The sequence below is a fragment of the Mauremys reevesii genome, linkage group 1 (genome assembly GCF_016161935.1).
Source record: "Mauremys reevesii isolate NIE-2019 linkage group 1, ASM1616193v1, whole genome shotgun sequence".
Lineage (NCBI taxonomy): Eukaryota > Metazoa > Chordata > Testudines > Geoemydidae > Mauremys > Mauremys reevesii.
In genome coordinates, this window is record NC_052623.1 from 9,761,688 (window position 1) to 9,786,455 (window position 24,768).

General features: G+C 50.4%; 3 protein-coding genes across 3 annotated transcripts in view; all 3 read right to left on the minus strand.

The window, feature by feature from the left end:
* LOC120395721 (olfactory receptor 51G2-like) overlaps nt 1-24,768 on the minus strand; it is an 84,366-nt gene that overhangs the window by 37,418 nt on the left and 22,180 nt on the right. The gene's annotated exons all lie outside the window — the stretch shown is intronic.
* On the minus strand, nt 8,506-14,511 carry LOC120395718 (olfactory receptor 51G2-like). Its single transcript, XM_039520386.1, has 2 exons — nt 14,455-14,511; nt 8,506-9,631 (listed from the first exon to the last, which is right to left on the minus strand). Exon 2 carries the CDS (start codon nt 9,628-9,630, stop codon nt 8,656-8,658), a length of 975 nt encoding a protein of 324 aa, XP_039376320.1. The 5' UTR covers nt 9,631; nt 14,455-14,511; the 3' UTR covers nt 8,506-8,655.
* Nucleotides 18,553-20,227, minus strand: LOC120395719 (olfactory receptor 51G2-like). The gene is made up of 2 exons (XM_039520387.1): nt 20,106-20,227; nt 18,553-19,528 (listed from the first exon to the last, which is right to left on the minus strand). The coding sequence occupies exon 2, from the start codon at nt 19,525-19,527 to the stop codon at nt 18,553-18,555; it is 975 nt and encodes a 324-aa protein (XP_039376321.1). The 5' UTR covers nt 19,528; nt 20,106-20,227.

Sequence of the window (24,768 nt, forward strand, 5' to 3'; positions counted from 1 at the left end):
TGTTCTCCACCGGAAGTGGCGGAGCCTTTAAATCCCCAGGCCCTTTAAATCAGGATTTAAAGGGCCCGGGGCTAGGGCTGTGGTAGCAGCAGCTGGGAGTCCCAAGCCCTTTAAATCACCCCCTGAGCTCCCAGATGCAGAGGTGGCTGGGAGCCCTGGGGTTCAGGGGCAATTTAAATAGGGCGATTTAAAAGGCCCAGGTCTCTAGCTGCTGCTACCGCAGCAGAGCCCCGGGCCCTTTAAATTGCCAACAGAGCCCCAGGGCTCCAGCAGCAGGGCCCGGGACTCCTGATGCCACTACTCTCCAGGGCCCTTTAAATCATCTCCAGAGCCCTGCTGCTGGAGCCCTGGGGAAGAGGCGGCAGGGCTCCGGTGGCTATTTAAAGGGCCTGGGCTGGTAGAGGCCGCGGGAGCCTCGAACCCTTTCAATAGCCACCAGAGCCCTGCTGCCGCTATCTCAGGGCTCTGGCAGGCTTTGGGGGCTATTTAAAGGGACCAGGCCCTTTAAATTGTCCTCAGAGCCCTGGGGTAGTGGCAGTGGGGCTTCAGTGGCGATTTAAAGGACCCGGGGCAGTAGCGGCATCATCAACCTCATGGCTCTGGCAGCAGGGCTTTGGCAGCAATTTAAAGGGCTCTGTTCTCCAGCCCTTTAAATTGCTGCCTCAGAAAGCCGATCTACCCAGGTGTGGTGCACCAGCTCTTGCTGGCAGGGGTGGCAGGTTTGTAGAAATTTTGGTGGTGCCCAGAACCTGTCCCTGCCCAAAATCTGCCCCCCAAACTCCACCCCCCCACCCGCCCAAGACTCTGGGTGGGCGTTTGGGTGCGGGAGGAGGTCTGGGGTGCAGGCCCTGGGCTGGGGCAGGGGACTCGGGTGCAGGAAGGGTGCAGGTTCTGCAAGGGAGTATGGGGATAAGAGGGGGTGTGGAGGAAGGGGGAGCAGGGGTGAGGGCTGTGGGGTGAGGCTGGGGGTGGATTTGGGATGTGGCTGGGGATGAGGGTTTTGGGGTGTGGGAGGGGACTCAGAGCTGAGGCAGAGGGCCAGGGTGCAGGGGGATGAGGGCTCTGGCTGGGACTGGTTTTTGGGTGTTGGAGAGGCTCAGGGCTAGGACAGAGTGTTGGAGTGCGGGGGGGGGATGAGGGCTCTGGCTGGGGGTGTGGGCTCTGGGGTAGGGTCAGGGCTGGGGATGATTTTGGGGTGCAGGCAGGCTGCCCTGGGACTGGAGCCAGAGAGAAGGACTCCCCCAGCCCTCTCCCTGCTGGCAGCAGCGAGCTCTGGAGTAGGGACCCCCTTCTCCCTCCCGGCAGCACACTCACACCCCCCCCCGTCACTGCACATGCTCCTAGGGCCCCTCTCAGGTCTAGGAATCCCCCTCGCCTCCCCTGTGGTGGGTGCCATGCCGGATGGGAGGGGGGAAGCTGCCATCAAACGTGCGCCTCCCCCCGTTGCTGCCCCTCACTGTAGCCTCACTGGGGCTGCCCTTTGCCCAGCGTGGGGCAAGAGCAGTGACTGCGGGCAGGGGGGCGGCTGTACTGGTGGAGGGTCCCACTGGAAAATAAAGGGTCCTATGGGGAAAGGCAGCCTGCCCTGGCAGTATTGTACGGCGGCACTAGGACCCTGTGGTGGCAGTTAAAGCAGGCAGGCGACATGGAACTGCAGGGGACAGGGAGAGACAAAGGCTCTGCTCCAAGACCCAGGGAGGTGCATGGGGGCAGCAAAGGGGGGCTGGGGCACACTCAGGGGAGGCAGCAGGTGGGGCCAGGGGGGAGACCCGGCCCCGAACATTCGTGGAGCTGGGCTCCCGGACCCTCAATTTTGCTGGAGCCAGGAGGCGGAGAGGGAGCGAATGCTCCATTTTCTTGCCGGTAGCTAGTGCACCTTTTCTTACCGGTCTTCCATACTGGCCCGTACCAGCCCACTTTCACCTCTGCTTATATCTATATTGGGTTCACTACTGGGATGGTTCTGTTATCTATATTGGGTGAAACCAGTATGACTCTTTTTATTTCATAACAGGCTGCTGGAAAACACAAAGGATGGGAAGCAACAGCTGAAGAAAAAACAATCTCTCAGTAAGCAACTTAAAGAGGCTGAGAGACAACACCGGAGCTACAAGCTGGGAAGAGCCTATTTACTGTTTCTAGCCACATTACCCAGCTTGTTTTCCCAGTTCTGGGAATCTGTAGAGAGGTGGTGTTAGGCCTGAATAGAGATGTAGCACAAAACCAGTTATGCCAACCTGACTGAAGTCAGGGTAACAAGGGCTTCTGGGTAATCCCAGAGTGGAAAATACTGAGAAGCAGCATGTTTCACAAAGCTCTGGGAAAAAGTGATATAAGTGAGGGGGCTGCATTCCTGGCATAGTACCAGCTGTGCTGTGTTAGGAACAGTGTTTGAAGAACTGATAAGAAACCCCCAGCTTCCCAGCGCTCTTATTGTTACTCCCTGGTTTGGTTTTCGGTTTGTTTTTTTACTCCCCTACATTCCTAACTTTTGGTGCTTGTTAAGATATTATTAACAATCTAATGCTGTAGACATAGGGATTAGGCATACATATATATTGAAAGGTGTCTAATTTCTAGTTTTTTGACAAAGGGGGGTGGGTTGCTCAAGTGAATGATTTATGACGTAATAAAACTGTCTATATAGGCTAATACTAAGCTGTAAAGTGGGGGCTGGTTCTGTTTGGAGACGAGCTGCTCTCTATTGATGCGTGCACTTGTCAATAAAGAACTTTTGATCAGACCTTGCTGGTGTTGCCTGTCTCTCTGCGGTCAGACAATGAACTTCGCTGTCGGGGTTCGAGTCCCTGACAGTGGGGCAGCTGTTGCTGAGAAATTCTTCAGACTGACAGGGACAGACACCGCTGGGGAAGTCTGAAGGCCCTCAGCCTGCCTGGTTCCCCATTAGAGTAGTTGGGTTTGGAGTCAGACGGATTTTTGAAAACCCTCTTATTCTCCCACGTTACGCTTTATTCCTACAGTTCACATTACACATCACTTTGGTTCCAGAAGGCTGGATGGTCACTCATCTCACCACTACTCACAGCCTCCCAAAGGGAAGAACCACAGGTGCTGAACTCACTCAAACCTGCCGGGTAAGCACAGTTGAATCACAATGTGCTGTATCCCAGGAGCCACTCAGAGGGCAGGAGGATCGGGGATCCCATGAGAGAGAAGGGTACAAGGTCTGATATGTGGCACTCAGAGATCAGAGAGGGGAAAGAGATGCTGGTAGCCCAGGAACTCTAAGGGTTATGTACAGGAGAGAGATTCTAGAGACCCTCAGCCAGTCAGGAAACAGAAAAATGCCTCATCAGACTTTTGAAAATGCATTTACTGATTAAATTTCCAGCAGCAAATACACCTGAAGCGATCTGGGAACTACTCACTGATATTGCATGCAGCCTCCTCGCGCTCAGCCCCTGGGATGATCGGATCCAAAACCTACTGTAACTCTAGAAATGGGACCCTGTGAGAAGTCTTGACACGGGGCTTTGGGGTTTTAAACACATTTTGCATGTCAGATTTCTGTGTAGCTTCAACAACCCACTGAGGACCATGGACAGATGTGTAGTAAGAGGAGGCCCTAAGATATAAACCTTGGGATCAGAGGTCCGATATGAGGCCTGAGGCCTGAACTAAAGTAATGGTCAAGACTTTGCTCACATAAAGCAAAGTGAAGCTGTAAGCCAGAGGCAGGCCCTGCTCACAGAAGCTGGCAAGGAAAGGGCTGATGCTGCAAGAAGCTACGTACCTAAAAGGTACTGAACACTAGATAGCAGAACATTCACATACTTTCACATTCCACACAGATAACAAAGAACAGGCTGGCCCATCCCAATGACAGGGGCAAAAGGGTACTATGATGGAGAGAGTTGTTTTGATCGAACCAACATGTACAAGGTGAGAGGCGGCACCTTAATACGTAGAGAGGTTGAACCTTGCAGCGTGGAGGGGTTGCACCTCAATATGTCAGGTGTGATGTGTAACTGGTTTATATCTGTGTATAAGAATGCATCCCTGGGGCGGTGTCTCTGTCCAGCCGAGGGGGCAGTGGAAAGTCCCGCCACTGACTGAGCTGAGTCCATTGCCAAGAGGCACTTTCTCGTAGTATGCCCTGAGTTAGGCTAAGAAACCTACAGGGAACTGCAATTGTGTCCGAGGTCGCAATAAACCTAGCTGACATGGCTTTGCATCTTACTGGACTCTGTGGTTATTGGGGGTTCTCTCGGGGTCTGCTGGGTCAGCTATCTGCGCAGAGCTGGGGCAGCACACAGAGGGAACACACGCACGCAGCCGAGTGATATCAACATTGGAGAAAGTAGAGCACCACACCGGTAACACTCTGACAACACTTCTGACAACAAGATGTAGGGGAGGGGTTTCCGAGCTACCTAGTGCTGCCTGCCCTCCAGCCAATGTCACTGAGACACTCCGACAGCCCAACTGAATCCTTTGCTGCTGCACAGAACATCTGCCAAGATAAATAGCTTGCAGCCTTTACCCTTAACTTCACACTTTAAAGACAGTGAAACCTGCCAACGTACCCAATTCCTGCTAGAGGGGAGCCGCTGACACCAGAGTTCTTCACCGTAAAGGAGAAGGAGTCATCGGAGAGGTTGCACAGGCAGCATCTGTTCAGATAGGGAGGCTACTGTCTTTATGAAGCATGTCTGCACATTCCCTTGGGGGCCACTTGGCCATCAGGGAATCCCTGCTGCTTAGTTTCTTGTGCACCAGCTTTAACTCTCATCATGCCAATGGCAAACTGCAGGAGGCCAAATCACAGGGGATTCCTGGTGATGCCACCCAATAGGTCTGCAGTGACAGCCCTGCTACAGAATCTATTCCTGGAAAACAGGCTTGTCATCACTGTTTGTATGGTTCCAATTTGTCACATGTCTTACTTGATGGTGGCTGAGTGGTAACAATGATTCTATCACAGCTGTGATCTTGCTGAAACTAAAAAAAATAAAATATACGGTAATAAAATCATCATCATAATAATATACAGCCAGATTTTTCCCCAGTAGCCCTTTTCCTGCATTACAAACCCATAGTGCAGGCCAGCGAAGGGAGATTCCACAAGGCTCCTACATGGAAATATCCCTCAAATCATTCCAATAGAAAAGGTTCCTTCCCTTCTCCCTGAAGAATGAAAAGGGACCCAAGATCCAGGGATTCCCAAAGTTATGCACAGATCACAGTGATCCACTGGTAGCCAGACCCACCCACTATCTCTGGGCCTCCACAACTGCTCTAGGAACCTCTCCAGGTCTCTTGTAGCACAGATTCATTATGGACGTTCTACCAGGGCTTGCAACAGGAACCACTGCCCACAGGATCTGCGTAAGGGGTCATTATACAGGGTGCAGGGGGCTGTACAGAGATGGAAAGGCTGGTTAGAGTAGCTGATGGGCACAATAGCCCAGCCATGGACGGGCTGGGAGGTTTACGCCATTCCATACCCAGAGGGCAGTCACAGACTCAGTTAGTGAAACCTTTGATTATGTTACAAGGGAAAAGGAGATGAGAAACTTCCGATTTCTCTTGGGGATCCAAAATGTCAGCTCTGTAAACAAAGGCTGTTGCGTATCTACCCCACATCGAGGGGAAAATGACCTATATTAACGAGCTTGCATTGTACACATCCTTGTGCAGTGCAAGATGGCATAATTCTGCATTTATTCTCCAGAAAGGGAGTAAAGCTGAGAAGCTGGGAAATTGGCTGTTGTCTCCTATTTATCCTTGAGTGCCTTAGGTAAAGCACTCAGGTAGCTCAGCTGGGCTTGTGGCACCACCTGCTGCTGTGTTGGGTGATAACAGGGCCTGGAGAGCGTGGCTTTGTCACCAGCAGAGCAGTGTGAGAGAGGACAGCCCAGCTGAAGTATTAGGGGGCTCAGCAATTCCACCAGCTCCTATACCCAGGGGTGACAACCCATCACAGAGGTTTGAGAACAAACTGGTAAATTAAAAAATATAAGTCACCAGGACCAGATTGGATTCACCCGAGAGTTCTGAAGGAACTCAAATATCAAATTGCAGAACTACTAAATGTGCTATATGACCTATGGCTTAAATCAGCCTCTCTACCAGGTGACTGGCAAATAGCTAATTTGATGCTAATTTTTTAAGAAGGGTCCAGAGGTGATCCCAGAAACTGCAGGCAAGTAATTCTAACGTCAGTATCAGACAAATTGTTTGAAACCCGTGTGAGCCTGGGCCCAGTCACCACAGTGCTCAGCCGTGCCCATGTTACTGGGCCAAGCTGTGGAGATGATCTTTGACCTCAGACTGCTTTCTCCCAAAAAAACTGTCTAAGATGAGGCCCCTGTGGCTGTTGCTCCATTGTTTGGAAGTTACATCCATTCAGCATCAATGGCTGCAAACACCAGTCTGGTGACTGTGCTGAAAGGCTCCACATCATCATGACACCCCAACACTCCCCTCACACTTCAACTACCCACCCCTCAATGTCACTCCTGAGGACCCCCACATCTGCCACAGATACCGAGGTGCTGGAGTCATGGGGCTTCCCAGAAGCAGCTGTCACAGGAGGCTGTTGTAAGATGACTTTTATAGACAAATGTCAGAGGTGTTGCTCTGTGGAACCCTGACACAGCCCTGATCTTAAGGTCTCAGAGTATCTGATCACCTGGAATGTATTTATCCTCCTGACACCACTGTGAGGCAGGCCAGGGCTATTATCCACCTGTGCAGGGGCTCAGAGACATCCAATGGCTCCCGCACGGTCACACATGGCAAAGGAATCAAACCCAGCTGTCTTGAGTCACAGAGCAATGCTCACAACACAGGGCCAGCCTTCCAACCATCCGAGCGGTGAGAAGTATGGCCGGATTCTCTGCTGCACCAGCAGAGCTCCCCGCTTCACTGCAGAGAGCAGGGATGGCAAAGAGCCAGTTGCAGGGGTTTGATTTGCTGGCCTGTTCTTCTCCTGCCTCAGTGGGGTTCAGAGCAGCCTAGGGGCTGAGCGAAACTCAGCCCACCGGTAACAGCTTTCAAGTGCCCAGCTCATTCTTGCTAAGGCCTTGGGGATGGGGGCCACCCCAGAGTGCCCCCTAGTGGCCCAAGGTAGGCCTGCAGACATCTTTCCCCTTACCTCCAAGGTAATAATAAGAGCAATAATTAATCTCAGACGGAAGTACTTAAAACAATAGCCTCCTTTGTGGGGCTGCATTAATCCAGTCTTCTCTAAAACACAAGATTTCCTACCCTCTGGCCACACCCTTCCCCTTTCCTCAGGAACCCCCCACCAAACTCTTTTTTAGGGTGAGCATCAGTTCAGGCTTGTTGCAACCCCTGCTCCTTTTCTGCAGAGGCCCCGCCACCTACCCCATCTCTTCCCACTAGGCCCCTCCCCCTACTCCTCCACTTCCCATGAGGCTCCGCCCCCCTGGCCAGGCCACCAGCTGGACCATGGTAAGAGCTATCCTGAGAGCCAGGGCTGGTGTGGGGAACACCAGATTCTCCATCTCCCCTGGGGTGCAGGGACACAAGCTGGAGGCTTCTGTTGAGCCCTCCAGCCCTCTGTCCAGGGCAAGTGGAGGATCTGGTGGTCCTCACAGTGGCTCTAGCTCCCCGATACATTTCATCATGGCCCAGCTATAGCTTCTGGCCTGGAGAGGGGGTGGAGCCTTGGGGGAAGAAGGGGAGCAGAGGATAGGGCCTCATGGGGGAAGAAGAGGGGTGGGGCAGCGTCACAGATGGGGTGGGGCTCCTGCCTCTGTCCCTCTTTTGATTTTGAAAAGGTGGTGCCGCTGCAGTGAATGGGAAGGGCGGGATAGGCGCTAGCTGTGACTCTGTGGGGGAGATGAGGACCGTTTCCACCCCTTTTCATTGCTGGGGCAGCACAAAAGGGGGGAGGAGGAGGGAACCTGGGCCTGAGTCTCTTGCCAGGACTCCTGTGTGTCAGGCCCTCACTCACACACGCCGCTCTGCTCTGTCTCGGTGGGGAGTGTCCTCAGATGTGTGTTGTGTGCAAAGCCATGAATGGGGGTAGGGGTTTGCCTGAATGGCTTCTCCTGGGGCTCCTGCGTTAATCATGTGTCTGACATGACTCAGTCACAAAGACCTGGCTGAGGGTGTAGGGGAAAGGTGTGTGTCTGTGCCCCTTCAGTAGCCCCTGGCCACAGCTGGATCAGTCCTCATGGATCACGCAGCACCCAGAGCACTCGGGAAGGGCCAGGACTGCGACTGCAGAACAGCTCTGCAGCTTTCTCATGGCATGTGAATGTTTAACCACAGACGGGACAGTCACAGGCCAGGTGTAATGGGAAACAACAACATCCACCTCCCTTCTCTTTATTGACTGTATTGAGAGGAATTCTGAGGTTGGAGCAGCCACTAATGTGGCTCTTTATGGGCCAAGATCCTACTGGTCCCCTGGCTCTCCATGAACAAAGTGACTTTTAAAATGCTGCTGCCTGCCTTGGCTTCCTTCACCCATTGCACTGTCCTCCCTCACCAGCCCCTCTCCCATTGCTCCAGGCTTTAGACCCTCTCTGAACCTGTCTCTACATAGCACAGATCAGTAGCTCATGTTGTCTTGGATTTAAGGATCCAGGATGGAGTAGGTGGCCCATATTTTTCGTATCCTGTGTCACCGGTTTTGGAGCTGGATGATGAACTGACTCTTCACTTGATGAACACCCTGATTATCCTCTCACGAAGGTGTTTGCTTTTCACGCTGTACACAATTGGGTTCATCAGGGGTGGGATGAGCAGGTAGACGTACCCCAGGAGAATCTGAAGCAAGTGAGAGGAGCCCTCCCCGAATCTGTGTACCATGGAAAGGCCGATCATTGGCATGTAGAAGAGCAGGACGGCACAGAGGTGGGAGACGCAGGTGTTCAGGGCCCTAAGACATTCCACTTGGGTCGTGATGCTCAGCACTGTTTTAAGGATCATCACATAAGAGAGGAAGATGAGCAGCGAGTCCAACCCCACCGTCAAGAGTGCAACCGACAAGCCATAGATACTGTTTACTCTGATATCTGAACAAGCCATTTTCATGACGTCCTGGTTTATGCAGTAGCAATGGGAGAGGACATTGGATCGACAATACTGGAACCGTTGAAGAAGAAAAGGGAGCGGGAGAATTACAGCCACCCCTCTTAGCACACACACCAATCCCATCTTGCCTATTCTTGGCAGAGTTAAGATGGAGGCATATCTCAGTGGGTTACGGATCGCGATGAAGCGGTCAAAGGCCATCAACAAGAGCACAGAGGATTCAATGCATTCAAGCAAGTGGATGAAGAACAGCTGGGCAAAACAGGCATCGAGGCTGATCTCCCTAGAGTTAAACAAGAATATACCCAGTGTCGTCGGCATGGTGGATATCGATAAGGCAAGGTCTGTGATGGCCAACATGGAAAGGAAAATGTACATGGGCTCATGGAGGCTTGGATCTGTTTTTATAATGAACAGAATGACTGAATTTCCTACTATCGAAATAACATACATTAAGCAGAAGGGGATAGAAATCCAGATATGGACGTCTTCCTCACCTGGGAACCCGGTGAGAAGGAACACTGCAGAGTTCAATTTGGTGTTATTGACAGCTGACATAATGTACTGGGCAGGTCCGAGGAGTTCTGAACTTTCCATCCTAAAAGGAAAAAGGACAGGAGATTGAATGACATTTAGCGAGACATCTTTCTGCTCTCAGTGCAAGTCTAGAGACTCCCAGGAGCTCAAGGAAGATCAGCAAAAACAGTCCTGGATTTACACAATAAATAGGCAGATGGACATTGCCAGAGTGGATCAGATCCATATTCTATCTAACCTAGTATCCAGTGGCCAGTTCCAGATAAGTCACCCTGCAATAGGCAGCTTTGAAATAACCTGCACCCACTAATTAGACAAATTTTGCAGTGCAAATCAGGAACATTTAGAGCCCTTCGAAGGGTTTTTGAATGAATCCTCACTACTCTAATTGGATTTTATGTTTATCTATACAAACATCCAGTCCCTCTTTGAATCCTGCTAAACACTTGGCCCCATTGATGTAAACACATGGCAAATGCATGGGTTAAACTGTCACTGTATTTATCTCTCCTGCACTGAAGCTATTTATAAATGTGTTTCATTGCCATATTATATATATATATATATTTTATTTTCTACACTCCTGAGAGTCCAAATTAAGCCACTGCCTCTTTGCAGTACATGAGATACATTCTTAGACACAAGTTCTGAATTTAATATCATTGACTTGAATGGCATCGCTCCAGATTTACAAGTATAAATTCAGTCAGAACTGGGCTCTGTTAACTTTCCTGTACCAAATTTTCCGGTGATATGCTCTGATCACCAAAAATCCATCCAAGAGGAACTGAAGTGCTTTGCCTGGCCAATGTTGACTGAATCCAGAGAGTTCAATCATCCTACAGGCTTCTCTTCATCCTCACAGGACCTGCATTCTCTCCCCAGGCGACGGTCTGTAGATATTTGGCAAGTTACAAGCTAACACAGACAGTTACTTCAGTTGGGCAGGAGTGAGGTTAGCGTCACATATTGGTAAATAGTGAAAAAACTAGGTTTGCACTAATATCCGGTTGAGTGTGCACATTACTTTACCATACTTGTGTAAGCAGTGATGGGCGTAAATTACATACAACCACTATTACACTCCCCTTTTCTGCACCTCAGCTCTACTCTTTGCTGAAACACAGACCAGCGGTTCTGTTGTCTCATGACTTTTTGAAAAGTCTTGCACAGGTATATCACAGGGTTTGTGTTCTTGACCCTGAATGTAAGTGTTTGAAACAGCTACTGCTCAGTTACCAGACGATGGCATTGTACAATTGTTCCACTGAACAAAGGGTTATTAGCACAAACCCATTGCAAACAATATGTGGAGCATTGTAGCTCCTCTGTCCCTGGGTTAATAGCTGACTGGTTTTCCTCAGGTTCTGTTCTATCAGTCTGTAGCCTGTATCTGGAGTGGTAACAGGCCTTGGGATCAGTATAGAAAATAACCATTTCCTGAGCTGTTACTCTGTGGTACATAGTACCCCCAACGCCTGTTATACAGGAAAAACGAGGGGTGCAGGAAGTGGATTTCAAAGTCAAATGCATGAATATTCAAGGAAATGGAACTTCATTTCACACAGGAAAGTCATCTATTGCTCTCTCTCTCTCTCACTGTCTCTATCCTGTATTCCTAAAATACGTAGCACCTTAGAACAATATTGAGACAGACATGGAGCTGAGATGCAATAATGAATGTATAGGTTAAACCGAGTTCTTGGGATGTTTGCTTATATCCTGGGGTGAAAGTAACTTAAAGGACTTGCCGGTACTCCGGAATCCGGAGGAGGGGCGTGTGCCCCACTGGAAGAGGCGGAGCCTTTAAATCCCCAGGCCCTTTAAATCAGGATTTAAAGGGCCCGGGGCTAGGGCTGTGGTAGCAGCAGCTGGGAGTCCCAAGCCCTTTAAATCACCCCCTGAGCTCCCAGGTGCAGAGGTGGCTGGGAGCCCTGAGGTTCGGGGGCAATTTAAATGGGGCGATTTAAAAGGCCCAGGGCTCTAGCTGCTGCTACCGCAGCAGAGCCCCGGGCCCTTTAAATTGCCGACGGAGCCCCAGGGCTCCAGCAGCAGGGCCCGGGGCTCTGGCTGCAACTACCCTCCAGGGCCCTTTAAATCATCTACGGAGCCCTGCCGCTGGAGCCCTGGGGTAGCGGCAGCAGGGCTCCGGGGCTATTTAAAGGGCCCGGGCTGGGAGAGGCAGCGGGAGCCTCGAACCCTTTCAATAGCCACCAGAGCCCTGCCACCACTAACCCAGGGCTCCAGCAGGCTCCGGGGGCTATTTAAAGGGCCCGGGCACTTTAAATTGTCCTCGGAGCCCTGGGGTAGCAGCAGTGGGGCTCCAGCAGTGATTTAAAGGACCCAGGGCGGTAGCGGAGGCAGGAGCCCTGGGCCCTTTAAATCGTCACCGGAGCCCCGCAGCCGCTACCTCATGGCTCTGGCAGCAGGGCTTTGGCAGCAATTTAAAGGGCCCTGGGCTCCAGCCCTTTAAATTGCTGCCTCAGAAAGCTGATCTACCCCGGTATGGCGCACCAGCTCTTGCCGGCAGGGGTGGGAGGTCTGTAGAAATTTTGGTGGTGCCCAGAACCTGCCCCTGCCCAAAATCTGCCCCCCCAAACTCCACCCCCCCACACCTGCCCAAGACTCTGGGAGGGAGTTTGGGTGGGGGAGGAGGTCTGGAGTGCAGGCCCTGGGCTGGGGCAGGGGACTGGGGTGCAGGAGGGTTGCAGGGTGCAGGCTCTGAGAGGGAGTTTGGGGATGGGAGGGAGTGTGGAGAGAGGGGGAGCAGGGGTGAGGGCTGTGGGGTGAGGCTGTGGGTGGATTTGGGATGTGGCTGGGGATGAGGGTTTTGGGGTGTGGGAGGGGACTCAGAGCTGAGGCAGAGGGTTAGGGTGCAGGGGGATGAGGGCTCTGGCTGGGGGTGTGGGCTCCGGGGTGGGGCAGGCCTGGGGATGAGTTTGGGGTGCAGGCAGGCTGCCCTGGGACTGGAGCCAGAGAGAAGGACTCCCCCCAGCCCTCTCCCTGCTGGCAGCAGAGAGCTCTGGGGTAGGGACCCCCTTCTCCCTCCCGGCAGCACACTCCTCCCCCCACTATCACTGCACATGCTCCTAGGGCCCCTCTCAGGCCCAGGAATCCCCCTCGCCTCCCCTGTGGTAGGTGCCATGCCGGGTGGGAGGGGGGCGGCTGCCATCACATGTGCGCCTCCTCCCCGCTGCTGCCCCTCACTGTAGCCTCACTGGGGCTGCCCTTTGCCCAGCGTGGGGCAAGAGCAGTGACTGTGGGCAGAGGGGCGGCTGTACTGGTGGAGGGTCCCACTGGAAAATAAAGGGTCCAAGGGGGAAAGGCAGCCTGTCCTGGCAGTAGTGGGGGGGGGGGCACTAGCACCCTGTGGCGGCAGTTAATGCAGGCAGGCAACATGGAACTGCAGGGGACGGGGAGAGACAAACGCTCTGCTCCAAGACCCAGGGAGGTGCATGGGGGCAGCAAAGGGGGGCTGGGGCACACTCAGGGGAGGCAGCAGGTGGGGCCAGGGGGGAGACCCGGCCCCGAACATTCGTGGAGCTGGGCTCCCGGACCCTCAATTTTGCTGGAGCCAGGAGGCGGAGAGGGAGCGAATGCTCCATTTTCTTGCCAGTAGCTACTGCACCTTTTCTTACCGGTCTTCCGTACCGGCCCGTACCGGCTAACTTTCACCTCTGCTTATATCTATATTGGGTTAACTGCTGGGATGGTTCTGTTATGCTATATTGGGTGAAACCAGTATAACTCTTTTTAATTTCATAACAGGCTGCTGGAAATCACAAAGGATGGGAAGCAACAGCTGAAGAAAAAACAATCTCTCAGTTAGCAACTCAAGGAGGTTGAGAGACAACACCAGAGCTACAAGATGGGAAGAGCCTATTTACTGTTTCTAGCCACATTACCCAGCTTGTTTTCCCAGTTCTGGGAGTCTGTAGAGATGTGGGGCAGCTGTTGCTGAGAAATTCTTCAGACTGACAGGGACAGATGCCGCTGGGGAAGTCTGAAGGCCCTCAGCCTGCCTGGTTCCCCGTTAGAGTAGTTGGGTTTGGAGTCAGACGGGTTCAGACTGATTTTTGAAAACCCTCTTATTCTCCCGTTTTACGCTTTATTCCCACAGTTCACATTACACACCACTTTGGTTCCAGAAGGCTGGCTGGTCACTCATCTCACCACTACTCACAGCCTCCCAAAGGGAAGAACCACAGGTGCTGAACTCACTCGGACCTGCAGGGTAAGCACAGTTGAACCACAATGTGCTGTACCCCAGGAGCCACTCAGAGGGTAGGAGGATCGGGGATCCCGTGAGAGAGAAGGGTACAAGGCCTGATATGTGGCACTCAGAGATCAGAGAGGGGGAAGAGATGCCGGTAGCCCAGGAACTCTAAGGGTTATGTACAGGAGAGAGATTCTAGAGACCCTCAGCCAGTCAGGAAACAGAAAAATGCCTCATCAGAGCTTTGAAAATGCATTTGCTGATTAAATTTCCAGCAGCAAATACAGCTGAAGCAATCTGGGAACTAGTCATTGATATTGCATGCAGCCTTTTCGTGCTCAGCCCCTGGGACGATCGGATCCAAAACCTCCCGTAACTCTAGAAATGGGACCCTGTGAGAAGTCTTGACTCAGGGCTTTGGGGTTTTAAACACATTTTGCATGTCAGATTTCTGTGTAGCTTCAACAACCCACTGAGGACCATGGACAGATGTAGGGGAGGGGTTTCCAAGCTATCTAGTGCTGCCTGCCCTCCAGCCAATGTCACTGACACACTCCAACAGCCCCATTGAATCCTTTGCTGCTACACAGAACATCTGCCAAGATAAACAGCTTGCAGCCTTTACCCTTAACTTCACACTTTAAAGACAGTGAAACCTGCCAACATACCCAATTCCTGCTAGAGGGGAGCCGCTGACACCAGAGATCTTCACCGTAAAGGACAAGGAGTCATCAGAGAGGTTGCACAGGCAGCATCTGTTCAGATACGGAGGCAACTGTCTTTATGAAGCATGTCTGCACATTCCCTTGGGGCCACTTGGCCGTCAGGGAATCTCTGCTACTTAGCTTCTTGTGCACCAGCTTTAACCCTCATCATGCCAATGGCAAACTGCAGGAGGCCAAATCATAGGGGATGCCTGGTGATGCCACCCAACTGGTCTGCAGTGACAGCCCTGCTACAGAATCTATTCCGGGAATACAGGCTTGTCATCACTGTTTGTATGGTTCCAATTTGTCACATGGCTCACTTGAGGGTGGCTGAGTGGTAACGATTCTATCACAGCTGCGATCTTGTTGAAATTAAAAAAAATAAAATATAATAAAATCATCATCATAATAATATACAGCCAGATTTTTCCCCAGTAGCCCTTTTCCTGCATTACAAACCCAGAGTGCAGGCCAGGGAAGGGAGATTCCACAAGGCTCCTACATGGAAATATCCCTCGAATCATTCCAATAGAAAAGGTCCCTTCCCTTCTCCCTGAAGAATGAAAAGGGACCCAAGATCCAGGGATTCCCAAAGTTATGCACAGATCTCAGTGATCCACTGGTAGATAGACCCACCCACAATCTCTGGGCCTCCACAACTGCTCTAGGAACCTCTCCAGGTCTCTTGTAGCACAGATTCATTAGAGACGTTCTACCAGGGCTTGCAACAGGAACCACTGCCCACAGGATCTGCGTAAGGGGTCATTATATAGGGTGCAGGGGGCTGCATAGAGATGGGAAGGCTAGTTAGAGTAGCTGATGGGCACAATAGCAGAGGCATGGACTGGTCAGGAGGATTAAACCATTCCATACCCAAAGGGCAGTCACAGACTCAGTCAGTGAAACCTTTGTTTATGTTACAAGGGAAAAGGAGATGAGAAACTTCCGATTTCTCTTGGGGATCCAAAATGTCAGCTCTGTAAACAAAGGCTGTTGCGTATCTATCCCACATTGAGGGGAAAATGACCTATATTAACGAGTTTGTGTTGTACACAGCCCCGTGCAGTGCAAGATGGCATAATTCTGCATTTATTCCCCAGAAAGGGAGAAAAGCTGAGAAGCTGGGAAATTGGCTGTTGTCTACTATTTATCCTTGAGTGCCTTAGGTAAAGCGCTCAGGTGGGTCAGCTGGGCTTGTGGCACCACCTGCTGCTGTGTTGGGTGATAACAGGGCCTGGAGAGCGTGGCTGTGTCACCAGCAGAGCAGTGTGAGAGAGGACAGCCCGGCTGAAGTGTTAGGAGCTCAGGAGTTCCACCGGCTCCCAGACTGTAGCCCAGGGGTGACAACCCATCACAGAGAATTTAAAACAAATGAATAAATTAAACAATATAAGTCACCAAGACCAGATGGGATTCACCCAAGAGTTCCGAAGGAACTAAAACACCAAATTGCAGAACAACTAAATGTGCTATGTGACCTATGGCTTAACTTAGCCTCTCTACCAGGTGACTGGCAAATAGCTAATTTGATGCTGATTTTTTAAGAAGGGTCCAGAGGTGATCCCAGAAACTGCAGGCAAGTAATTCTAACGTCAGTATCAGACAAATTGTTTGAAACCCGTGTGAGCCTGGGCCCAGTCACCACAGTGCTCAGCCGTGCCCATGTTACTGGGCCAAGCTGTGGAGATGATCTTTGACCTCAGACTGCTTTCTCCCAACAAAACTGTCTAAGATGAGGCCCCTGTGGCTGTTGCTCCATTGTTTGGAAGTTACATCCATTCAGCATCAATGGCTGCAAACACCAGTCTGGTGACTGTGCTGAAAGGCTCCGCATCATCATGACACCCCAACACTCCCCTCACACTTCAACTACCCAACCCTCAATGTCACTCCTGAGGACCCCCACATCTGCCACAGATACCGAGGTGCTGGAGTCATGGGGCTTCCCAGAAGCAGCTGTCACAGGAGGCTGTTGTAAGATGACTTTTATAGACCAATGTCAGAGGTGTTGCTCTGTGGAACCCTGACACAGCCCTGATCTTAGGGTCCCAGAGTATCTGATCACCTGGAATGTATTTATCCTCCTGACACCACTGTGAGGCAGGCCAGGGCTATTAGCCACCTGTGTAAGGGCTCAGAGACATCCAATGGCTCCCCCATGGTCACACATGGCAAAGGAATCAAACCCAGCTGTCTTGAGTCACAGAGCAATGCTCACAACACAGGGCCAGCCTTCCAGCCATCTGAGCGGTGAGAAATATGGCCGGATTCTCTGCTGCACCAGCAGAGCTCCCCGCTTCACTGCAGAGAGCAGGGATGGCAAAGAGCCAGTTGCAGGGGTTTGATTTGCTGGCCTGTTCTCCCCCTGCCTCAGTGGGGTTCAGAGCAGCCTAGGGGCTGAGCGAAACTCAGCCCACGGGTAACAGCTTTCAAGTGCCAAGCTCATTCTTGCTAAGGCCTTGGGGATGGGGGCCACCCCAGAGTGCCCCCTAGTGGCCCAAGGTAGGCCTGCAGACATCTTTCCCTTACCTTCAAGGTAATAATAAGAGCAATAATTAATCTCAGATGGAAGTACTTAAAACAATAGCCTCCTTTGTGGGGCTGCATTAATCCAGTCTTCTCTAAAACACAAGATTTCCTACCCTCTGGCCACACCCTTCCCCTTTCCTCAGGAACGCCCCACCAAACTCTTTTTTAGGGTGAGCATCAGTTCAGGCTTGTTGCAACCCCTGCTCCTTTTCTGCAGAGGCCCTGCCACCTACCCCATCTCTTCCCACTAGGCCCCTCCCCCTACTCCTCCACTTCCCATGAGGCTCCGCCCCCCTGGCCAGGCCACCAGCTGGACCATGGTAAGAGCTATCATGGGAGCCAAGGCTGGTGTGGGGAGCCCCAGATTCTCCATCTCCCCTGGGGTGCATCCTGTCAGGCAGGGACACAGACTGGAGGCTTCTGTTGAGTCCACCAGCACTCTGTCCAGGGCAGGTGGAGGATCTGGTGGTCCTCACAGTGGCTCTAGCTCCCCGGACACATTTCATCATGGCCCAGCTATAGCTTCTGGCCTGGAGAGCGGGTGGAAGGGAGCAGAGGGTGGGGCCTCATGGGGGAAGAAGAGAGGTGTGGCAGTGTCACAGATGGGGTGGGGCTCCTGCCTCTGTCCCTCTTTTGATTTTGAAAAGGTGGTCACGTTGCAGTGAATGGGAAAGGCGGGATAGGCGCTAGTTGTGACTCTGTGGGGGAGATGAGGACCGTTTCCACCCCTTTTCATTGCTGGGGCAGCACAAAAGGGGGGCAGAGGAGGGAACCTGGGCCTGAGTCTCTTGCCAGGACTCCTGTGTGTCAGGCCCTCACTCACACACGCCACTCTGCTCTGTCTCAGTGGGGAGTGTCCTCAGATGTGTGTTGTGTGCAAAGCCATGAATGGGGGTAGGGGGCTGCCTGAATGGCTTCTTCTGGGGCTCCTGCATTAATCATGTGTCTGAGATGACGCTGTCACAAAGACCTGGCTGAGGGCATAGGGGAAGGGTGAGTGTCTGTGCCCCTTCAGTAGCCCCTGGCCACAGCTGGTGCAGTTCTCATAGATCACACAGCACCCAGAGCGTTTGGGAAGGGCCAGGGGTGTGACTGCAGAACAGCTCTGCAGCTTTTTCATGGTCTGTGAATGTTTAACCACAGATGGGACAGTCACAGGCCAGGTGTAATGGGAAACAACATCCACGTGCCTTCTCTTTATTGACTGTGTCGAGAGGAATTCTGAGGTTGGAGCAGCCACTAATGTGGCTCTTTATGGGCCAAGATCCCACTGGTCCCCTGGCTATCCATGAACAAAGTGACTTTTAAAACGCTGCTGCCTGCCTTGGCTTCCTTCACCCATTGCACTGTCCTCCCTCACCAGCCTCTCTCCCATTGCTCCAGGCCTTAGACCCTCTCTGAACCTGTCTCTACATAGCACAGATCAGTAGCTCATGTTGTCTTGGATTTAAGGGTCCAGGATGGAGTAGGTGGCCCATATTTTTCGTATCCTATGTCACCGGTTTTGGAGCTGGATGATGAACTGACTCTTCACTTGATGAACACCCTGAATATCCTCTCACGAAGGTGTTTGCTTTTCACGCTGTACACAATTGGGTTCATCAGGGGTGGGATAAGCAGGTAGATGTAGCCCAGGGGAATCTGAAGCAAGTGAGACGAGCCCTCCCCGAATCTGTGTACCATGGAAAGGCCGATCATTGGCGTGTAGAAAAGCAGGACAGCACAGAGGTGGGAGACGCAGGTGTTCAGGGCCCTAATGCATTTTGTGGGGGATGTGATGCTCAGCACTGCTTTGAGGATCATCACATAAGAGAGGAAGATGAGCAGCGAGTCCAACCCCACCGTCAAGAGTGCAACCGACAAGCCATAGATACTGTTTACTCTGATATCTGAACAAGCCATCTTCATGACGTCCTGGTTTATGCAGTAGCAATGGGAGAGGACATTGGATCGACAATATTGGAACCGTTGAAGAAGAAAAGGGAGCGGGAGAATTACAGCCACCCCTCTTAGCACACACACCAATCCCATCTTGCCTATTCTTGGCAGGGTTAAGATGGAGGCATATCTCAGTGGGTTACGGATCGCGATGAAGCGGTCAAAGGCCATCAACAAGAGCACAGAGGATTCAATGCATTGAAGCAAGTGGATGAAGAACAGCTGGGCAAAACAGGCATCGAGACTGATCTCCCTAGAGTTAAACAAGAATATACCCAGTGTCGTCGGCATAGTGGATATCGATAAGGCAAGGTCTGTGATGGCCAACATGGAAAGGAAAATGTACATGGGCTCATGGAGGCTTGGATCTGTTTTTATAATGAACAGAATGACTGAATTTCCTACTATGGAAATAACATACATTAAGCAGAAGGGGATAGAGGTCCAGATATGGACGTCTTCCTCACCTGGGAACCCGGTGAGAAGGAACACTGCAGAGTTCAATTTGGTGTTATTGACAGCTGACATAATGTACTGGGCAGGTCCGAGGAGTTCTGAACTTTCCATCCTAAAAGGAAAAAGGACAGGAGATTGAATGACATTTAGCGAGACATTTTTCTGCTCTCAGTGCAAGTCTAGAGACTCCCAGGAGCTTAAGGAAGATCAGTAAAAACATAGTCTTGGATTTACACAATAAACGGGCAGATGGACATTGCCAGAGTGGATCAGATCCATAGTCTATCTAACCTAGTATCCAGTGGCCAGTTCCAGATGCTTCAGAGGAAGTGGAAGACACCCTGCAATAGGCAGCTTTGAAATAACCTGAACCCACTAATTAGACAAATTTTGCGGTGCAAATCAGGAACGTTTGAAGTCCATCGAAGAGTTTTTGAAACAATCCTCACTGCTCTAATTGGATTTTCTGGTTAGCTATATAAACATCCAGTCCCTCTTTGAATCCTGCTAAACTCTTGGCTCCATTGATGTAAACACATGGCAAATGCATGGGTTAAACTGTCACTGCAGTACATGAGATACATTCTTAGGCACAAGTTCTTAATTTAATATCATTGACTTGAATGGCATCGCTCCAGATTTACAAGTATAAATTCAGTCAGAACTGGGCTCTGTTAACTTTCCCGTACCAAATGTTCCAGGTGATATGCTCTGATCACCAAAAATCCATCCAAGAGGAGCTGAAGTGCTTTGCCTGGCCAATGTTGACTGAATCCAGAGAGTTCAATCCTCCTACAGGCTTCTCTTCATCCTCACTTGACCTGCATCCTCTTCTCATGCAATGGTCTGTAGATATTTGGCAAGTTACAAGCTAACACAGACAGTTACTTCAGTTGGGCAGGTGTGGAGTTAGTGTCACATATGGGTGAATAGTGAAAACACTAGGTTTGCACTAATATCCGGTTGAGTGTGCACATTACTTTACCATTCTTGTATAAGCAGTGATGGGCATAAATTACATACAACCATCATTACACTCCCCTTTCCTGCACCTCAGCTCTTCTCTGCCAAAACACAGACCAGTGGTTCTGTTGTCTCATGACTCTTTGGAAAGTCCTGCACAGTTATCGCAGAGGGATTGTGTTCTTGACCCTGAATGTAAGTGTTTGAAACAGCTACTGGTCAGTTACCAAATGACGGCATTATACAGCTGTTCCACTGAACAAAGGGTTAATAGCAGAAACCCATTGCAAAGAGTATGTGGAATATTGTAGCTCCTCTGACCCTTAGTTAATAGCTGACTGGTTCTCCTCAGGTTCTGTTCTGTCAGGCTGTAGCCTGTATCTGGCGTGGTAACCCTTGAGATCAGTATAAAATTTTTTTATTCCCTGAGCTCTCACTCTCTGGTAGATAGTACCCCCAGTAGCTGTTATTCAAACACAATGAGGGTTTGCAGGAAGTGGATTTCAAAGTGCATGCAGTATACATGGAAATTGAACATCATTTCACGCATAAAAGTAGTCTGTCGCTCTCTCTCTCTCTCTCTCTGAGTGTCTCTGTCCCGTATTCCTAAAATACGTAGCACCCAAAATTAGTATTGGGAGAGATATGGAGCTGAGATGCCATAATGAATCTGTAGGTTAAACCGAGTTCTTGGGATGTTTGCTTATAGCTATATTGGGTTAACTACTGGGATGTTTGTCTTATGGCTTTATTGGGTGAAACCAGTATGGCTCTTCTGAATTTAAAAACAGGCTGCTGGAAATCATGAAGGAAGGGAAGCAGCAGCTGAGGAAGAACCATCTCTCAGTGAGCACTTCATGGAGGTTGAGAGACAACAGCAGAGCTACAAGCTGGGAAGAGCCCATTTCCAGGCTCCAGCCACATTACCCAGCTTGTTGTCTCAGTTCTGGGAGTCTGTAGAGAGGTGGAGCAGCTGTTGCTGAGAAGCTCTTCAGACTGACAGGCACAGACACCACTGCGGAAGTCTGAAGGCCCTCGGCCTGCCTGGTTCCCCATTAGAGTGGTAGGGTTTGGGGGTCAGACACAAACAGACTGTTTCATGAAAACCCTCTTACTCTCCCATGTTGCACTTTATTCCTACAGTTCACATTACACACCAATTTGGTTCCAGAAGGCTGGCTGGTCACTCATCTCACCACTACTCACAGCGTCCCAAAGGAAAGAACCACAGGTGCTGAACCCACTCAGACCTGCAGGGCAGGCACAGTCAAATTGCAGTGTGCTGTAGCCCAGGGGCCAGTCTGAGGGTGGGAGCATCATGGCATGCCATCCCATGAGAGGGCAGGGTACGAGGCCTGACATGTGGCACTCAGACTCAGAGATGCTGGTAGCCCAGTAACTCTGAGGGTTATCTACATGACAGAGATTCTAGAGCCCTCAGCCAGTCAGGAAATAGAAATATGCCTCATCAGATCTTTTACCACAGAGCAATCAGCTCTGAATTCCTGCCTTCACAATTAACCTGGAGAATAAAACCTTTGAAAATGTGTTTGCTGATTAAATTTCCAGCAGCAAATAAACCTGAGGCAACTGGGGAATTAGTCACTGATATTCTGTGCGGTGTCCTCGCGCTCACCCCTGACAGGATCAGGCGCAAAGCACACGGCACCTGTAGAAATGGGACCCCTTGAGAAATCCTAATAGACTCATAGACTTTAAGGTCAGAAGGGACAGGGGTGGCTCTAGGATTTCCGCCGCCCCAAGCAGGGCGGCGCGCCGCGGGCGGCGCTGTAGCAGTCGCCGGTCCCGCGGCTCTGGTGGACCTCCCGCAGACGTGCCTGCGGATGTTCCACCGGAGCAGTGGGACCAGCGGCCCCTCCGCAGGCACGTCCGTGGGAGGTCTACCGGAGCCGCGGTCCCAGCAGACCTTCTGCAGGCATGCCTGCGGGAGCTACACTGGAGCCGCCTGCCGCCCTCCCCCTGGGATGCCGCCCCAAGCGCACGCTTGGCGCGCTGGGGTCTGGAGCCGGCCATGAGAAGGGACCATTATGATCATCTAGTCTGACCTCCTGCACAATGCAGGCCACAGAATCTCACCCATCCACTTCTAACAACCCCCTAACCTATGTCTGAATTATTGAAGTACACAAATTGTGGTTTGAAGACCTCAAGTTGCAGAGAATCCTCCAGGAAGTGACCCGTGCCCCATGCTGCCGAGGAAGGCAAAAAACCTCCAGGGCCTCTGCCAATCTGCCCTGGAGGAAAATTCCTTCCTGACCCCAAATATGGTGATCAGTTAAACCCTGAGCATGTGGGCAAGACTCACCAGCCAGCACCCAGGAAAGAATTCTCTGTAGTAACTCAGATCCCACCCCATCTAACATCCCATCACAGACCACTGGGCATACTTACCTGCTGATAATCAAAGATCAGTTGCCAAATTAATTGCCAAAATTAGGCTATCCCATCATACCATCACCTCCATAAACTTATCAAGCTTAGTCTTAAAGCCAGATATATCTTTTGCCCCCACTACTCCCCTTGGAAGGCTGTTCCAGAACTTCACTCCTCTAATGGTTAGAAACCTTCGTCCAATTTCAAGTCTAAACTTCCTAGTGTCCAGTTTATATCCATTTGTTCTTGTGTCCACATTGGTACTAAGCTTAAATAATTCCTCTCCATCCCTAATATTAATCCCTCTGATATATTTATAAAGAGCAATCATAACCCCCCTCAACCTTCTTTTGGTTAGGCTAAACAAGCCAAGCTCTTTCAGTCTCCTTTCAAAAGACAGGTTTTCCATTCCTTGGATCATCCTCGTAGCCCGTCTCTGAACCTGTTCCAGTTTGAATTCATCCTTCTTAAATATGGGAGACCAGAACTGTACACAGCATTCCAGATGAGGTCTCACCAGTGCCTTGTATAACAGTACTAACACCTCCTTATCTTTGCTGGAAATACCTCGCCTGATGCATCCTAAAACTGCATTAGCTTTTTTAACAGCCAGATCACATTGGCGGCTCATAGTCATCCGGTGATCAACCAATACTCCGAGGTCCTTCTCCTCCTCTGTTACTTCCAACTGATGTGTCCCCAATTTATAACTAAAATTCTTGTTATTTATCCCTAAATGCATGACCTTGCACTTTTCATATTAAATTTCATCCTATTACTATTACTCTAGTCTACAAGGTCATCCAGATCTTCCTGTATGATATCCCGGTCCTTCTCTGTGTTAGCAATACCTCCCAGCTTTGTGTCATCCGCGAACTTTATTAGCACATTCCCGCTTTTTGTGCCAAGGTCAGTAATAAAGAGGTTAAATAAGATTGGTCCCAAAACTGATCCCTGAGGAACACCACTAGTAACCTCCTTCCAGCCTGACAGTTCACCTTTCAGTACGACCCGTTGTAGTCTCCCCTTTAACCAGTTCCTTATCCACCTTTCAATTTTCATATTGATCCCCATCTTTTCCAATTTAACTAATAATTCCCCATGTGGAACCGTGTCAAATGCCTTACTGAAATCGAGGTAAATTAGATCCACTGCATTTCCTTGTCTAAAAAATCTGTTACCTTCCCAAAGAAGGCGATCAGGTTGGTTTGGCATGATCTACCTTTTGTAAAACCATGTTGTATTTTGTCCCAATTACCATTGACCTCAATGTCCTTAACTACTTTCTCCTTCAATTTTTTTTCTAAGACCTTACATACTACAGATGTCAAACTAACAGGCCTATAGTTACTCGGATCACTTTTTTTCTCTTTCTTAAAAATAGGAACTATGTTAGCAATTCTCCAGTCGTACGGTACCACTCCTGAGTTTATTGATTCATTAAAAATTCTTGCTAATGGGCTTGCAATTTCATGTGCCAGTTCCTTTAATATTCTTGGATGAAGATTATCTGGGCCCTCCGATTTTGTCCCATTAAGCTGTTGGAGTTTGGCTTCTACCTCGGATGTGGTAATATCTACCTCCATATCCTCATTCCCATTTGTCATCCTTCCATTATCCTTAAGCTCCTCATTAGCCTTATTAAAGACTGAGGCAAAGTATTTGTATAGATATTGGGCCATGCCTAGATTATCCTTAACCTCCATTCCATCCTCAGTGTTTAGCAGTCCCACTTTTTCCTTTGTTTTCTTCTTATTTATATGGCTATAGAACCTTTTACTATTGGTTTTAATTCCCTTTGCAAGGTCCAACTCTACATGGCTTTTAGCCATTCTCACCTCATCCCTACATGTTCTGATCTCAATAAGGTAGCTTTCCTTGCTAACCCCGCCCATCTTCCACTCCTTGTAGGCTTTCTGCTTTTTCTTAATCACCTCTCTAAGATGCTTGCTCATCCAGCTTGGTCTACAACTGCTGCCTATGATTTTTTCCCCT